Below are 19015 nucleotides of genomic sequence, written 5' to 3' on the forward strand. Positions count from 1 at the left end.
GCCGGCTCATGATTGTCTCTGGAAGTTGTAATCAAAAGGCTCTTTTCGTCACATCACTTATATTCCCAGAACCTGGTTCCTAGTAGCACACTAGGAAAAAAAGATGTCTGTTGACAACTGGCAAATGCAATATTAATTTTGTTCCCATTAGCTCTACTTCTTGTGACAGTGCCTAGCTTTCCATATGCCAAGGCAGTCTTCAATTGTACATATATTTCCCCACTCTGGGTGTCATATTCATGTTGCCATAGCAGAAAAACACAAAGAGGGCACTTACATTGGAGGAAGAGATCAATTAAGCACTAAGGGAATGGAACTCTATTATAGAGTTCATATTTATTCTCTATGATGTAGGCCTGAAAAAGATTTCCAACTGAGGCAGGGCAGGTCTGTAAGAAAGTCATTGTTGATGCATAGAAAAGCATCCCCTCTTTCTCATGCCCTCATGTGGTTTTCAATGCTGTGTTTTTGTTTTGTTTTGTTTTGTTTTTTGTTTTTTTTTTTTTTTTTTGAATCTCAGGCTCCCTTGTTGGCCGAGTCCTTCTTGTTCCAGGAGAGTGTGGAAAGATCTAGTCCACTCTTCTTTATATGCTAGGTCTGTTTGAACACAGGAAGCTGGGGACATCCTTCCCAAAGCCATTAGAGAAGCAGCCTGTATCTGAGGAAACTGTGTCACTTACACTCTCCCCCTTCTGTTTGCAGTGTTGTGTTAATCAAGTGCTTGGAAATTAAGTCAGTTGCTCAAGTGCCCTCAGCTCAGAAGAGCTTCCTGAAACAAATACTAGAGTTGTCAACACACCCGCCATGTAATTGGCCTCCATCAGCTTTTTACTGGGTAGTTTTCAAACAGATCAAACCAGAACTGGGACCAGAAAGGAAACACTTAGAAGTAGTCCACTTTGGAGAATGGACTGCTGGCTTTATATTGCAGACAGAGATGTGTGTTTTCCTTCATGTTCTTGCTCCTAAGGAAAATCTGCCTTGAAGAAGGTCTTGTAAGTTCCTGACATGCGCTTTCTGGAAAGGCTGAGAGAAGCATGAAAGTTGGTAGTACAATCCTTTGAGCACGAAAGAGGAAATGCAGTACTAATCAAGGTTTGTCCAGAGCTGATCTGTTTCCCAAGAAGATGTTTTAGGAACTATAGACTCTCCTGGGAATAGTGAGTGACTGGTTTACATTGCTACTTTGGTCCATCTGTTAACAGGGTTTAATTTGGGTGGATGGGTTTCCACATTCCAAAGAGTCCATGACACAGGGTACAGCTTTTCTATGTTGTTAGCCTGTGAGATCATTGGCTTTCACATGATAAGTTGATAGGAAATTTTGAAGATGCCAATGTCTGTTGATGGTAGAGGAGAGACAAAATGAAGTATAATAGACACAATATGATTAGAGATTAATATGGTGATGAACTGATAGTAGTGGGGAGAGAAATAAAAAAACGTGTTAGATAATTACATTGATAGATTGATAAATAGAGTAAATAGATCACTAGAGAGAAAGACAGGTGGGTAGACAATTGGATGGAGAGATAAATCAGACAATTGAGTAGATGAATAACCATATGATTACTTTTATAGATCACTTGATAAAACCTAAACAGCCATCTATTGATCATTTTTTATGTGTTGTAAAAGAGAAGTACTCCCCTTAATATACTTCCCCCATTTTTTAATTGTTGTTGTTTTTCTTTTGGTCACTTGACTTCTAAATGATTAAATTTTAGTTGCATGCGTAGCCCCTAGCTTCTAAAGCCCATAGCTAGTGGAAAAATGAATAGGACAAAGTGATTAGAGAAGTTGGCAAGATTTTATATGTACATGTGTGTCTGTTTGTGTATATGTGTGGCTTACACAAATACACATATTTGGATATAGTGAGATAACTCTCTAGAAAGAAAAGATATGGACCCTAATGAGATTTGACAATCATTTGGATGGAAGATATGTACATTATAATCAAGAAAATGATTCAAAGCTCAAGAGACAGAAGTAACAAGACACATGGATATAACTCTTACTGTGTATCAAATTATTAATCAAGTTGTGTCTTCAGGGTGTTTATGAGGCACATTTTCTTTGCTCACTTGAAACTTATGTTTTGGGGTGTGTGTTTGTGTGTGTGTGTCTGCATGTATGTGTGCATGAAAGTTGCTTGCTTGCAGTGATTATGGGAAGAGAAGCAGACAAAAAGGAAGGGCCAAGATTGCAGGAGCAGATTCCATTTTGGGACACACCAATAAATGATTATCCTACACATGGTAGAACCCTGCCCACCCCTCCCCCCAACCCCACTCATTCCAACTGGAAAAAAAAAATCACGATTAAAAGGAAAAACAAAAACCAAAAATATATCAAGAAGAAGAACAGAAACAAGTGAACAAAAAGAAGCCCAAACTGGTTTGCCCTCCGCAGTGTAGATTATAGTCTGTGATATGGAGAAGCAGGCGTTGCTCAGAGGACCTAGGGTTTCTTATCAAAATTTGATGAAGAAGTGGGCAAAGAGGGTCCCTGAGAGCCACAGACAAGCCAGCGCTCTAGAGGCCGAGTTTACACCATCAATGACTGCTCCAGGCCCTGCGTAGGGGAAAGAGAGACAGACCCATTAGCATGTACCCACAGGACACCATACTCATCTCTGACAAGCAAATCCACAAACATGCTTCTCTGTGAGCATTCCCCCAAGTCCAACCCCCTCCCTTCCAAGTCCGCAGAAATGGAAGATGCTCACTGGAAGGGATTGGAAACTTAAAGGATGCCCTGAACACTACAACCTGCTCTGAAAGACTGAGCTTAATAAATATATAGGGGAGCTGAGGGTAGTCATTTAGGCCCATGGGCCCAAAGGTTAGGGCAACAGACAGGGCTCCGTGGTAAGGCAAGACAGGCTGGCCTCTTTAAAATCAGGGCCTCTAATTGTCCTCTCTCTATGGAGATGGAATCCCAAACAGAAAAGGATGAAGAGGGAAAAGCTAGGCATGGGGGGGGGGGATATGGTTCAGAGAGGTGAGAAGTAGGTGGTGGGTGGGAAGAAGGAGAAAGGGATGGAGATATTTTACTATCAGCAGAAGTCTAGGTGCCAATGAGATGGACTTTTCATCTTTAGGTGTTGGGGGGAGGGTTCTCCTGAAGCTGCTGAGGAAGGATGGATAATTATTCTCTGGAGCTTGAAGAGTGAGAGTGAGTGTATCCAAACTGTCAGCAGTGCCTCTCCAACAGCATCAAAGAAGACTTGGCATCCCCGTAACAAACTGCCACCTGATGCTTCCTTGGCTGCTTCTTCCCTCCCTCTGGTCCTTTCCCATATCCCTACTGAGTCCTTCACATTCTACTGGGAAATAAGAATACAGAATCATGAGCACGATTTTTCTCCTCAGCTTCTATGCCTCAGGAAGAGAAACCACATGAATCTGTACTGTCCTAGTCTGCCTTGGCCTCAGTGCAGAGGTGCCAGTGAGGAATTCTGCCTCTGTGTTCCTCCTTCACCTTTATTTGCAGGCAGAGTGTATTCCAGGTGAAGCAAAATGGAATATGGTCAAAGGATTAAAAGACCAGTGACAGGAGAAGGAGATGCAGATAAATAGTGTTGCTCTTCCATTGTCTGAAACTAAGACTTTGCTGCAGTAAACTGGCCTGCTAGGAAAAAAAAAAAAAAAAAAAAAAAAAGCTTTAAAGAGCTAACATGGGGTGAGTCTTCTTGGACTAGTCTCAAGCCATTTGAATTGCTTTGCCTACTATGAGACTGATTCATACCTTTTGCTTAGTAAAGTCCAGGTCTCTCACTTCAGCAATAAGCATACAACTGTTCCTACCTTAAGGACTTCAACCTAGATACTTTTTCTCTGACTTATAATGTGCACAACGCTCAGGTGCACTAAAAATTATATTTACTTTATAGCTGAAGTCCAACTCATGTTGCTGTGCATTTTAGCTATTGAATATTCACAAACAAGTGCAGGATGCAGGTTCTAAAACAGTTGTCTGAGTTTCATGGAGGCTCCCCAACAATTTATAAGTATTAGCCTGATTCTGGATCCTCCAGGAATCCTGGCGCACATCCTAAAGACTAGCCTATATAATGTACTAAGTTGGAAAATATTCAAGTGGAAGCTCCATGTCATCCTCTATATTGTCTTCTGCAAAAGATGATGATTTAGGTTTTTAAATAAATTTATAAGGAAATGAGCAATTCAAATTGTTAAGGCTCATATGTTAATTTAAAAGCATTCTATATATAAATTGTCACACACACACTCACACACTCACACACATGTACACACACACACACACGCACACACATGTACACACACACAGAGTTGCTCCTCATTCTCTACAGGAGATTGTTCTAGGACCCTATATATATTTACCCCAAATCTGCAGATGCTGAAGTTCATTATTTTAAAATGCCACATTATTTTCAGAAACCCTATATACATCCTCTTATTTTTTTGTTTAATTTGAAGTACTGGGAAATGAACTCAGGGCTTCATGCATGCCAGGCAAATGCTCTACCAGTGAGCCACATCCTCAGCTTATCCTTCTGTATCCTTTAAATTATGTCTAGATTACTTATAATACCTAATATCATGCAAATGCTATGTAAATAGTTATTAAATTGAATTGGTTAGCAAAGAACAATAAGAAATAGATGTTCAGAACAGACACAATATTTTCCATCTATTATTGTTGAATCCATAACTCATAGATACAGAGGGATACACATGCATGGATACTGTTATTTAAAAGTATCTGCCATTTTATAAATATATATATATATATATATATATATATTAGATTAGTTATATGTATATACATATATGTGTGTGTATATATTCATTTATCATGTTTATATTAACTTGAAAAGCAATTAAAATCTATATTTCACTTTAAAGAAATGTAGGTGTAGAGATCTTATTTTTACTGGTTCTACCTATGGACTTAAGCATTTCTGTAACTGTAATGCAATGAGCACTGCTCTGGTTAGAGCTAAGTTAGAGAGAAGCATAAAGGGAAAGCAAAAACAAGTAAACAAAAAAAAAGTGATGTATGGAATTAGAAGGAAGTGGAACCCTAAAGAGAAATGAGTGTTTCTTGTGGTTATGGGTAAGATGCTTGGTGTTGATCAGTTGGAAGTTTATAGATATCTTAGGTTCTACTGAATGTACCATCAAGTGGGAACCATGAGGATGACTTAGAGGTATGTAGGCTGCCCAGCTTTCAGAGGATAATTGTGATGACACAGTACTGTGTTCTCTATCTCCAATTCAAAGAATCTAAATAGATGCTTTGCTTTTGATGTTTTCAACTCTACATCTTCTCTATAGAAAGTAATCATTTTCCCCCCAGTGGTCATAGCATCATGTGGTAACAGGAGCAACCAACTGGGGACACAATTTCTCTAGTGCCTTTGATATTTTCTAGTTGAGTAACACCTCTGTGGGCTTTTGTTCTTCCATCTGAAAAACGAAAGTAGGTGGAGTTTGATGACCTGTATGATTCTTCCCCTGTAAGCTTTCTGAGCTATCTTATAAATGGAACCTCTACATCTAGTTCTAGAAGGAATAGCTTATGAGCAGCCAGACAGCCTTCTCCACGTGGTATAAAATAATCAACACCTTGGCTTTTAGCACCACTGCATGACATCTCCTCCTGAAACATGAAATATTACTGGACCCAACAGTTTCCTTTTTTGGTCCCAATTCCCAGGTAGTTCCATAAAGTTGTGATGTTCTTTAGAAGACATGATGAGCAACTGCTCTGGAGCATCAAATAAAATTTGCTGCCAAAGTGCCTTTGGTCAATCAGACTGTGAAAAATGGCTGGGCTCTTGCAGCCAGAGAATAAGTCTAATCCATTCTGATAGAGATTAAAACCAACACTGCTTTCCTCATAAAGATTCTGGACATATTTGAGATTGGCTTCAGGGCCAAATGACAGGATTGTTAGAACTATTCAAAAGGGTTCTCAGGCTTTATTTAGAGCCGAAGACAGTGGCTCACATCTTTATACCACTCTCTAAGTTGCAGAAATGTGAGAAAAAAAATAACAATGAACTGATTTTTAAATCACATCTTTACAATGATCCTATTTGACTAGAAATGAGGAAAAGAAGGTACCAGCATTAGGTCATTCACACTGGACTTCAGTATGTTCTAGTCACTTTCTTCACTTGGGAAAATTCATAGTTTGAAAAAGTGATGGATTGCTGTGCTTTAATTTGGTGCAGTTTGAAGACCTTCGATGACCTCTTGGGGCTCACATTTGGTCCTTATACTGTCATAGCCTTTTGCATACTTGTTTAGTGAATCTGCAGAGCCAAACTCTGTACCAGGGGAGGGCTTGGCATTGAAGGAGCTCTTCACCCTGAGATCAGCAATGCTCGCATAAAACCTTGAACATTCATTTCAGAATCAGATTGAATACGTTTTTTATACACCATGGCTTCTTTAAGTGAAGGCTGCATGAATTTTCATGTTACCCAAGATTTCAAGACACTAACTTGGGTACCAAATTCATGGTTCCCAAAATGATGTCAATTTTAACTTTAATAAATATAGTAAAGAATTCATATGTTTTTTCCCCTTTTCTTGGCTTGTTGGAGTGTCTGTTAGTGGTAATAGGGATAAAGGTTAATTCTTACCTAAAATTTAGACTCCAAGATTTGGAAAAGCAAGGTATATTTTCAAAGAGGTTTTCTCCTTGAGAAAACTGACCCTGAGGTACATCTGGATAAAGGCCAGGGTTTTCAAGAAAAGGGACTAAAAGTTGCTTGTGGAAGCACAGGTGGGAAAAACATCCACTAGGAAGACAGGAAATATTCTCTGTGTATTCTGCCTCCTGGACCTCTCTGTATTATATATGAAACCCTAAATATTCTTTGGGATAACATCACTTATAATATGTAAGTGCAACTATTCTGACATATAAGTGGAACTAATCCTGGAAACTTTGGAGTCAGACCAATTTGGCTTTAAATCATGATTCTTTGGCTTGCCAGTTATGTGGTCTTAGACAAGATATTTTGTCTTCTTTTGTTGAAAATAGACATAATAATACAGAGTTTACAGGATTAAAAGATCAAGGTGATCAGTATTGTGCCTCTTGGAAAGTAGTTATGAGATAGAGGTAACTGCTGCTATGGGTTAGTGGTTCCACCCTCCCTCCACTTCAGTTTCTTAGTTGGGATTAATATTAGGTTATTTAAATCTTTTCCAAATTCATTGAAATTGGAGTGAGATTTGGGTAAAGGAGTGAATGAAGAAGTGTAGAAGTGTAATGGTCACATTACTACTGAGAGAGGCCATTCTTTGGGGGGCTTTGGAGGATGAGGGACACTGAGTAGGGAGAGATCTAAATCCAAGCTCAACAGTAAAGACCAATGGCAAAGGGGCAGTTCTGCAGAGAAAATGGATCTGGGCCAGACATGAAGAGTCATAGTACTTATTGGATGTCTCCATGTCCCAGACTCTATTTTCAGAAAAAAAAAAACAAAGATAGCCACAGTCTCTACCTTCAAAAAGCCTTTACTCCAGTAGGACAGAGACAGTTGGACTTTAAATAAACAAACAAGAAAAAAGACGAATCCTTTTTTTTTTTTTTTTTTTCAAATTCTCTAGGTTCTGGAAAGAAATTCATTTGAAACAAATAACCTCAAATGTCTTTCATCTCAGGAACATCCTGCCTATTTGGTAGTCTTAAAAGGATTAAATTCAAGAGTTAGAAAGAACTGAATTTTCATTCTTGCTACCCACTAGCAGAAAGACTGGATGAAGAATTTCTCTAGAATATTTTTTAATATATAAAATGGGGAAGGGTAGTTGCATATACCTTGTAGATTAGTTAAAACAGTATGCAATTGTAAAGTCCCTGAATACAAATAAAAGATGAATACATATAGAGCGAATTAGAATTAGGACCACAATGCTGATTTTGAAAATAGCATGTTGTATGGGGATCCTGTACAAAGAGATGCTTTGGGATACTAGGTTTTCAAACACTGCCAAATACCAGCTGAAAGCAAACTTGGCTGTAGTACTTGAGTGACCAGATTCCTTCTGGAGGACCTGAGGTGGCTGCTAAACATAGATAAAAGCTTCCTCACGAAGACCAGTCTTTCTGAGGAAGTGTATTCAGAAGCCCAATTCTTTCTCTGGGTAAATGCCACATTTAAGGAATCCTGCTCTATTTATGTTTAACAATGACTCAATTCAAGAAGAATGGCTGCTGCAAATATCAGGCTTCATTAATTTTTTTTTCAGGGAGATAAATTGACAGTGAGAACATGTAATTATGCCCTTTCTCATTATTCCAGTCCCTCCTCCTTCACCCTTTTGAATGCTAAAAATTAATTGCTTCCTTCATGCCTGAAGTTGAGCATCTTTAAAAATAAAAGCTGAAATGAGGATGCAAAGGCAGAAAACAAACTGTGAATGACAACAACAAAATGCCTTGAAAACCAATATGCAGAAAAATATAAGTCAGGTTTCAGCATATAGAAAAAAGAAAAGTGATTGACAGAAAAAACTCTAGAAATGGCAAAATGTCATAAAAGTCGATTGTTGTGTACACTATGGGCCAGAGGAGAACTATCTGTCCAGACTTAAAGCCCAGCAAGAACAAGACAAATAATAAACAAACACATAAACAAAATAAAGTCTATCTTTCAGAGTCCTACTCTGGGAAGCAAAGTATACTATATACTAGATTTTTAAGAAACAAACATGGTTGAGGACTTGAAATAAAATTAAGCCATTTCTACAAAATAGGAACTAGGAACATGTGTCTAGCGACATGCACTTGCTGCTTGCATTCAGAGTGTGGCTCCTCACCCTCTTTCGCAGCAGGTGTTGACAATCACAGTATGAGGACTCTGTACAATGCTCCTGGCAAAGGGATTCTCTCTCTCTCTCTCTCTCTCTATATATATATATATATATATATATATACACACACACACATATATTTGTATATATGTATATATGTAATATATATGTAAATATATATATACACACACAAACATATAAACTTCCTGATGAGATCCTACCTTTTAAGAAATTCTGAAGTTTAAAAATGTAATGTACATTACAAGGAATGAATGTATTAGAATGCGTCTTTATTTTTCTGTTCTGGGTTGTAGTATAAATATAGCACTTTCTTCTTCAACAGCAGCAGCAGACCAAGTAGCAGTAATTTTACTAAAGTGGCAGGTGGGAGAGTGAGCACATTAAAAAAAAAAAAAAACAGAAAGAAAAAAAGAAACCCACAGGCAAGTTGAACTTGTTGATAGCACAGTGAGATCAATGGAATATCTGAAGTCTAAGAAGATACAGTTTTGCTATGAAATTTGGATGGGTTTTATAAGTATAATTATGAACTGTGTGACCTTCCTAATGAGGAACCAAAAGGATAATGATGTTCTCGGTGATTAAAAGAGGAGCAAGGAAATCTAATTAGAGGATGTGTGTGTTACACTTGTTGGTGAAACAGAAACCTATTTTCAGCAGTGCTGGGCAGATGAAGGCTCCTCATTTCCCTTGAAAGGGAACTTTCCCTCCATTGTCTTTAATTACAGAGAAAAATGTGGCACTGTGTTGTTTTACAAGTAAGATTAACCGGGCTTTGCAGCGCAAGGAAAACGCATGGATCTGGAGGGAAGAAGGCAGCCATCTTCGTTTTCCTCTCCTCTCACACTCCCTGTTTTCTGTTCATCGCAAAGACAAAAGCTTAGCAAGTTAATACCAGAAGTTAATTCAAATCTGTAAGCTCATCACAAACCTGAAGGAGACAAGACTTTGTCTAAGCTGTGTGTCTGTGCTGACATCAGCACACACTGAATGCTCAGTGTGAAAGTCTAAATGCTTAGGCTAATAGCCAGATGTCAATGATTCACATAGAGGAGGGTGGGGGTGCAAGGCGATGACAAGGAACCTCATCAGGAATGAAATGTGAAATGTCTGCATTTTTCCCCCCTAATATGTTGACATCTTGCAGGTTGGGGAAAATACAAATGATTACACTTCTGTCATCAGCCAAAAGCAATGGTATTTCTCTCTGACTCATTCTCTCCCACCTGGATTTAAATTGTCAATTTGAAAAATAAAAATCATGTATGTTTATCAGCAGGAAATGGACAAATAGGTGCAGCATTTGATGTTTCTGCAAGAGTGCCTTCTTAAACAGTGAACTGAAATGTTTGATAGAGTCTCCCTCGAAAAGCAAGCTTGAGAGGGGACCCCTAAATTAAAATTAGAATTGGGCCAATGGGAGGTTGGAATGCGAATAAAGTAAGAGAAATAGTGATGTGGCTTCCCTGAGGGGAGAGAACTACAAGTCCTTTAGCGTACTTGGCCTTTCTTTGGTTAGTGAAGAGTTTCAAATATATGGAGGCTGTGACAGATGTCCCTATTGACTGGGAGATTTATTTATTAATTCCACAATCATTGACTGGGCAACAACCATTGCAAGATACAGTGCTACATCCTCTAAATGCAGAAACAAATACAAACAAAATATAAGCCGGAGGGCAAAGCACCACAAGAGCCCAAGAGATGAAGGATTTATTCTTCAGTGGAGCTCAGAAACGCTCTACAAATGAACTGCCATAGAGTTGAGTCTTGAAGGATAAATATGATTTTATCAGGCAGAGAAGAGGACAAAACCTGTATGTGTTACCCTTTAACACAGGGGAAGAGATAGAGTATATATTGGTTTGAATGAAAGGTGGGAATAAAGTCAGACTCCAAAACCTGGTGTTGACACTCCTGTGGTAAAATTCCTATGTTGGGGAAATTCTATTGCATCATTTGAATTCTCTAAGCTCTAGGCCCCTGTGAAATAGAAAGAATAACAGTTCTATCTCAAGGAACTCTTAAGTATCTGAAGGTGTGTGACAGTTAATAGATGGAAACTATTTCTTCACTCCTTTAGCATAGCACCTATCATATTCTATGGTAATGGTTTGTTTCTTTGTTTATGAAAGGTCAGAAACTCTGTTCCTCCTGATCCTCCATCCTAAATATGATTACTGGCATAAAGTAGGCACTAAATAAATATCTTTTGACCAGATGAATAAATTGATGGTTGAATTCAGAGTGAAAGCAGCTTCATAAAAGGTTCATTGTGATGACCTGGGGTATAGCCCAGCCTAGAGGGTGCTTGAAGCTATACGGTAGGTAAATCTGAGATTGCATACAGTCTTAATGTCATGCTTCTTTGGTAGGAAAGAGTTTTCAGCCAGGTAAATGACAAGGTTCATTCTGAGGTTTGGAAAGAATGCTTGGCCCTACTGGGGCAAACAGATTGGAGAGGAATTACCAAAGATGAGAGGACACATGAGAGCATATTGTAATTGTTCAGATGAGAATGGGGAGTGGGAAGTCGGATGAAAGATTGAGATCTACTTGTTAGGACTCATTGGCTCATAGAGTGAGAGGACGTAAGAAATGATGGTAAGGGTTCTAGGAAATGTGTGTAGGTACAAAGCAAGTCAAATGCTGAAGAGAAGGATCCCTTGGGGAGAAGGACTGAATTTGAAATTTCCAAGGAAGATTCTGGCAGGGACAGTGGTCTGTCACTCAGCATTCCGGAGAATGCTAAAGATACAGTTTTGGAAGTCATTTGACTACTGCTGAAAGGCTACCAATCTTCTATGTGCCTAAAATTCCCTTGGAGAGTTTGCTTTAAAAGCATATTCTCAGGGACATTCAGAAAGATTTTGATTAGGTAGTTCCAGGACAAGACTCACACTCTTTTTTTTTTTTTTTTTTTAAGCATCCAGAGTAAGTCCTATGTAGGCTAAGAAATAATTCTCTTAAGATGCTTGAAGATGTGGAAGATTCCTTCAACTCTCTGTGTAATCCTCCCCTGTACTGACTTATGGGACACAAAGGAAGTCACCTCCTGTTTACATCAGAAATGCCAGAAGTGGGGAAGTAGAGGTCACCGGGGTCTAGAACTGACAGAAAGTGGGTGTTGGGAGGGAGAGAGACCCTGGTAGCCCGAGGTGAATGGAGCTTGAGAAAGTGGTAATTGCAAATGCTGATGTGGTGATTTCCTTTTCTGAGAGGGCATGCTGAAGAGAAGTTTGGAGTCTTCATGCCCACTCTTTGCATTCCTCCTGGAAACACCTGGGGAAATGTGGAGAGGTCAGGACACTTTAAAGGAAAGGAAGGAGAAGATGGAAGCAGGAGTATGTGTGGGATGAGAGGAGTGTACAAAGGCAGAGATGCTAAGGCTCAGCCCACAATTATTAGTGGGGTGGACTTGGAAAGGACTCTAGTTGAAAATTCAGTTTGGAGATACAACCTGATATGCATATTTATTCTGGAAGAACAGCTATTAGCACAGAAAAATAGAGATTCTGCCCTTAGTCTTTCATGAGCTGCTTAGTTAGAATGTAGGCATAGCTGCTCCAAGGGCACTGAAGCTTTGCCTGAGGAAAAACCCAGAGCCCAGATGTTGCTTTAACTGGAGTATTTTGCCATGCTCATTTGCAGTGACAAGATTCCTATGAGTTGTCCCTGTGCCTGATACTTAACTCTTAATGTAACTAATTTGTGTTGCTCAAATTTCACAGATAAAATGTGAGAAATCTGTTTTTCTCTGCAGCATCCCCCCCTCCTTTTTGGCTTTGTGTGCGTTCTCTGTCCCTCTCCCCTGCCAGTTCCAGTAATCCAGGCGTTTATATGCCTCATTAAGCACATCGCACTCTCTGCAGTGCCAATGTAATCAAGTCCACTGTCTTCCTTCTGTGCACTCCAAGGACAGAGGGATTGGGCCTCTTGCTCAAGGCCCAGAAGAAGCAAAATGAGTTGGCATGTTGAGGGAAAGAAACAGAGTGGTAAGCAAGCTGATTCCAGCCACCCCTTTTTTTGCACATAGTTCTGGCAAGACTTGAAGGTGCCAGGGCTCTAGGTGGGCCGACAGTGGCTGAACCCACTCAATAAAGCTAAGGAACACTTGGAGCAAGCTCCTTTTCAAGAGCACAGGGGGCATGCCATCATCTCCAAGGTTATGGATCGCAGCTATGGAGGTCTGTCCCTCATCCTGCATCCTTAGTGCTTCAGTCTCAGGGAAGCATCTAGAAACCTAAAGGTAAATTGGGTGTTCTTGTTCTTTTCTTATATTTCAAAAACAACTGAGAAACAAACAGCATGAAGGCTTGTCTACCAGGGTCAGACCAGAATTCAGTCCTTCTCTCTATAGAAGCTGGTCTTTCTCTGCATTCTGTTGCCTCTGCACAACCTTTGGTTGCCTGGGGCTGAGGAAAGTGGGTGTCTAATTCGATACTTGAGCTGAATTCTACCTGGGCAACAGTCCTGTCTCTGTGGCTCTGTGCCAGGTAGTAATTGGTGTGATGAGGAAGAAGTGGTTCATGCAGATGCCAAACACTGGCTGATTTTTGGTGATCACCCACATGCTGTGTTGCTATTCACTTTTCCTAATCATTTCCTGTTTCAACCCATTCACCCACCCATTGTTGCCATAATCTTCTATATTTTTTGTTCCTTTGAAATTGCTTTTGTCCTATTTTTATTTTTTCTTTGCACGTAGGTGCAGAAATATACAAAGGGTATGTATGAGGGAAGCATGTTTTGCTGGAACCTATAGGGACATAGTTCAAGGGGCTTCTCAAAATATGGACTTACAGATTGTGAGGTAAATACAAATGAATACCTGGGAATAGTGTGTGTGTTTAGATAATATGAACATATGAATTTTAAATGTAAAATTTGTCTTTCAGCAGAATGAGTAGATTAGAGAAGGGAGAATTTTGCACAAGAGTAGAATCCAAGCAAATGGCTTATTTTTATGGGGTTCCATCCAGATCATCTACCATATCCATGATGGGTTGCCAAGCGTTAAGAATTAGTTTGGAAGTGTAGTAAAGCCCTCAGGTACTGAAATTAGAGTGTATGGTTGCAAATCACAGCTCATGTGCTTATAAATCAGTGAGATTGAGTTATCTGCCTCACCTCTCAATTTCCTGTGTACAAAATCTGGATAAATATGGTATTTATAGACTCATTCAGTGAGACAAACCATGTAAAATAGTTAGTTCAGTGGTGCTATACATAGTAAGTAGTTTGTGGCTATCATTAGCTGTAATTATGAGGCATTGAGCACTTGGATGAACAATCGTGGTCAGCAGAAAGGTGGGCTGGCTGGACACTATTACTCTGATCTTGTGCTGCATCTACTGCTACTCAATCCTAGCATGAGAGAATTAGTATGTGTGAGTTCCACAGAAGACATTTTACACAGAAGGCTTTTACTGATGCAAATACCAGGCCATCTGAGACTGACTTTCTTCAAGTCACTCAGCCAGCAAACAGCAGAGCCTGATCTTAAAGACTCTCTGAGAACTATTTCCCTATAGCATCCTGTCACATTTCATTCCTGGCCACTGAACTTTGGGCATCAGGAGCACAACTTTTTTTTTATTTTAGCATATTCGTGCATTCTTTCAGTCACAAAACTTTCTTGACCAGCTACTGTGTGTGGGTCTCTGTGTTGGATTCTAGGGATCAAGCCAGATATGGTCCCTAGTTCATGAAGCTTATAAGCTAAATGGGAAGAAGGACTTTAAATGAATACAATAGTTAAAACAAAAGCAAAATTGCAAGGAGAGGATTATGCCCCAGAAACAAGGAGCCTATATATTTGTCACACACAGGCAGAAACAAAGTATGGGAGTGTGTATAGTGGGGAAAACTGATTTAAGAAAGGTCAGGGAAGGCTTTCCTCAGGAACAGGTGATGACAGGTAAGTGGATCCTATCAGGTGAAGTGAGACAGAGTGAACATTAGGGACTGGAGTGTGCTGTAACTGAAGGTCAAAGGAGATGGAAGAAAGGAAAGCAGGTACAGGAATGGAAGCATGAGCCATGACAGAGAGGCACATACCAAGGGGATTCACAGTACCTAGCAGGTATGCAACAGTTTTCAGTTGGCCACATCTTATGAGTATTATCCTACTGACATTTCATAGTGACACTCTTTTATAAGCAGGCCAAGAGAGCATCATCCCAGTTTCAGCTCTACAAACTGAGACCTACCGTCTTTGTGTGTTGTCAAAGTCACACACCTAAACCTATCTTGGGGTGCCCTCATTTACCCACCTCATCAGCCTTTTAAAGCAAGCATTAAAATCCCAATGGTATATATGAGGTAAGAAATCTTCATCAAGTATGCAACTGACATGTGGCTGAACTGAGATGTAAATCTATGTCTTTGCTACAAACTGAATTTCATCCATCCCTCCAGAATTCTTAGGTTGAACCTCTAACACTCAGTGTGATTGTATTAGGAGATGGAGCATATAAGAAGGTGTTTTAGGTTAAGTGAAGTCATTGGAAAAACCCTGATCCAATACTATTAGTATCCTTATAAGAAAAGACACTAGTAAGTTTCTCTCCACTCCTATTCCCTCATAAAAACTCATCAGAAAGGCTACATAAGGAAACGGCAACAGGTGACAAGCCATGAAGCAAGCCCTTACTCAAAAGGAACTGACCGAACTCACATCTTGGATTTCTAACCTCTAGAATTATTAAAAAAAAAAGTGGTCTATAATTTAAGTCACCCAATCTGTGTCATTTTATTACAGCAGCCTGAGAAGATTCATATGGTCTTAGTATACATTGACTATTGTTATCTGCTATTACACATCTCTTTCCTTAACAGAAGAGAGACGAGAATTCAAGTCGTCTGTTTGTGGGTCCTAGGCCCTTCCATTGTCTGTTTTCTCTGCTACTGACAACCTTAAGAACTGAAGACGTAAGTTAAGTCACAGGCAGGACAGCACCCTAATTCTGCTCTTTACCTGCAGTGTCCTCAAGACTAAGGGATGTACAGTGAAGGTAATTAAGGTGTGACAGGCTATGTTAGTCTGTGATTGCCCTGGATACAGAGTTGTGAGAAGTGACAGTTGTAGAGCTGATTTTAGGTCTCTAAGATTCAAATGTTATCACTTTCCAAGTGATAAGCCCTACTTAGAAAAGTAGGGCTTTGAGTTTTCCATCTCTGGAAGAAGAGCTGGGCATTAACTGCTGCCTTTTCCAAATATACAATGGGTGTGTGTTGTGTGTGTGTGTGTGTGTGTGTGTGAATGTGTATGTGTGTGTGTGTGTGTATGTGTGTGTGTGTGTGTGTGTGTGTGTTTCTCTCTCCCCCCAGTTATCATTGCTGGGTAAATACTCAAGTACTTAATAAAGGATTTGAGTTTTACATCTGATTTTGTGCCTATTCCTTAGCTACATGCTTCAGTCTTTAGTGTCACACAACCTCTTTGGTCCTCCTTTTTCTTATCTGTAAAATGGTGTTAATAACCTGTTTTATGCTACTGGATTGATGCCTAAAAACTAGTAAATATTTGGCAAATAGTAGGTATAATATTCATATACTTCTATTTTAAAATAAAATTTTATAACTAAGTCAGTATCACTCTTTGCTTTGGGCTAAAAGAATGAAACATTCATACTAGGGTGACTTCTCCTTAAAGACAGTCATCTAATAATCCATTTGGCTGGGTTCCTCTTGAAACTTCTGTATGCAGAAATACTCCTTCTTGTTAGAGGCAACCAAGTAGAAGTTTATTATTTGGGGCTGAAACCACTTCCCCTGAGATTTATAATGATATTCTACAGCTGTGTGTGTGTGTGTGTGTGTGTGTGTGTGTGTGTGTGTGAAAGCCATGATGTTCTACATGCTTGTTATCTAAACTGTGCAAACCATACCCCTTGAAGTCTATCCACTATGGAGAAGTACATCAGGGAGGGGGAGCAGGCAAGCCTATCTTTGAAGAAGGCTTATATACAAAAGCATAAGCATTCAGGCAGGCAGAGGAAGGAAGGAACATGCTGTACCCACCTGCCACTGCTGATGAGGGGCTTATTTCTAAGACACACACAGCACAATGCACACACAATGCAGAGAGAAAACAAAGACATAGATCACACATTTCAGATGGTTGGTGGACAAAGTTTAGTTCATCTCAATGCTGAAAGCTTGTTCAGGGTCTGAGATGCACATGGAAATATGGATCCCTCCTCATCCTACTTACTGGATGCTTCCCTCTAACTAAACCACAGCAAAAAACACATACATACACAAGTTAAAAAAAAAATGAAAAAAAAGAAAGAAAAAAACCACACACACACACACACACACACACACACACACACAAATAAGCTGGCCCTGGCCCATGGTGTGAAATGTCAGACAAGAATATGCACACAGCAGGGTGGGAATATGGAGTGAAGAAAGGAAAGGGCTTCTAGAAGTCCAGTCATGGCTCCTGAGACCTAGTTCCTCTGAAGTACTTCTGTCCTATGGGAGAAACGACTTCAGAGGAGGGCCTCATGCTGGAGTTGTGAATGGAGCAGTCATCTGGTGAGGACTCAGACCTCTGCTCCATTCATCTCAGTGAATGAGAATATGGCACAGCAATCAACATGAGAATCAAGATGGCAGCAGTTGACTTAGTTTAACACCATAAATGAAAACTCCAGAATCACAGACTTTTATTGTAGAAGGTATCGGATCTTAAAATTACATCTGGTTCGTCCATGCGGAACTTAACAAGGTAGTTCAGTTGAACTGTCTGTGGTTGTCTTCTTTATGGGTTCCACATTCAAATGGATTCGAAATTTGGTTTAGTCCTTTAAAAAGGAACAAACTTTGCCTTTCAATGATCAGGAGAATGAATTACTTTGCAAACACCACCGTATCACATGCCAGGGAAATGACAGGGAGAAGGAGTTCTTAGCTAAGGGTGGTGATTTGAGTAGTATGGATGGACACAAGCCAAGCAGATCATGTTGTCCTCCCTCCTGGGTCCCTGGAGCTCCCCCATGTGGCTGAGCCCATTGCATCCAGGCGTTCTGCACTCACCATACAATGTGATGCTGGCATTGGTATTCCCAAGCTTGTTTGTGGCCACACAAGTATAGTTTCCATAATCCTTCTCTGAGACATTGAAGAAAGTCAGAGTGGATATGCGGCCTTTGTTCTCAATCCTCACTCCATCCAGGCCAGTGGCTAATCTGAAATAAGAGAAGGTACTGCTGGTCTGGTCCCACCAAAGGAAGGAAACAGCAGTGGGCACTGAGAGAATGCAAAGACCTCATACATTAATTCTGTAAAAAGGCTTTCTTTCCCAAAACCCTTTTCTCTAACTAACCAAATCCCTCCAACTCAAACCCTAAGTACCACGGACTCCACCAAGAGGAAAAATGAAAGGATAAGCCCACTCAACACTCAAAATGTTTTGATTTCTAGTCATCAGAGACTACCACATCTAAAACTCATCCCAGATTCTGAAACGAGATCAGTTCATTTTGTCTCTTTCCAGCTTTACTTCATTTTTATTCTCCTAGTTCTAAACAGAGACTCTGTCACTAAGGAGGCTGTAACACATTTTGGTTTTGCCTTATCTTTCTCCTGTACTTTATCATCTTCCTTCCATGTGAGGAATGGTCCATCAAATGTGCTTCAGAGCTGCCCTAGTTCAGAGGTACCTGGTGTCTTCCTTGAACCACTGGAATTCAGCCATCGGGACCGCAGAGGCTTCACAGCTCAGGATGCCCTTCTGACCAACCGAAACACCAGTATTCTTGGCTTTTGAGATATAGGGAGGGTCTGTGGACAAAATAAACAAGGAAACAAACAACAAAACCATACAGAGTGATTCCAGTGAAAGATGAGAGGCATGTCCAGCCATTTGCTGTGTCTGGTGACACAATTCCTTCCCAGTAAAATAACCAGAGAAAGAACTCCCTGTAAGACACTGTGATGACAACAGCATCTTCTTCTGGCCTTCAGACCAAGTCTACATTAGCAGTTGTCTCCACTGGCTGAGAGCTCTGAGGGTCTCAGGACGACTCCATGGACAGATGGCAATGGAGGCAAGAATGGGGCAAAGCCATCTGTAAAGAATCTTCCTGTTGGCAGCCCCTCGAATGTGGGTCTCTCTGCAAATGGTACTGCCATTCCCTCTTCTCCCCTCATCTCTATTC

The 19015-nt window shown here is 40.1% G+C and overlaps 1 protein-coding gene across 4 annotated transcripts in view; it reads right to left on the minus strand.

Annotated features, from left to right (window-relative positions):
* Positions 1 to 2476: 2476 nt before the first annotated feature.
* Opcml (opioid binding protein/cell adhesion molecule like) overlaps positions 2477 to 19015 on the minus strand; it is a 524845-nt gene continuing 508306 nt past the window's right edge. For 2 of the 4 annotated variants that reach the window (XM_077797795.1, XM_077797794.1), the window contains exons 5-8: positions 18518 to 18638; positions 17892 to 18043; positions 16869 to 16895; positions 2477 to 2577 (exon numbers count right to left, since the gene is read on the minus strand). In XM_077797795.1, the coding sequence (XP_077653921.1) occupies positions 2477 to 2577; positions 16869 to 16895; positions 17892 to 18043; positions 18518 to 18638 (401 nt within the window). The remainder of the gene's footprint in view (positions 2578 to 16868; positions 16896 to 17891; positions 18044 to 18517; positions 18639 to 19015) is intronic. The other 2 variants (XM_077797797.1, XM_077797796.1) reach the window with 1 other exon arrangement.

The sequence above is a fragment of the Urocitellus parryii genome, chromosome 4, assembly GCF_045843805.1.
Source record: "Urocitellus parryii isolate mUroPar1 chromosome 4, mUroPar1.hap1, whole genome shotgun sequence".
NCBI classification, from domain to species: domain Eukaryota; kingdom Metazoa; phylum Chordata; class Mammalia; order Rodentia; family Sciuridae; genus Urocitellus; species Urocitellus parryii.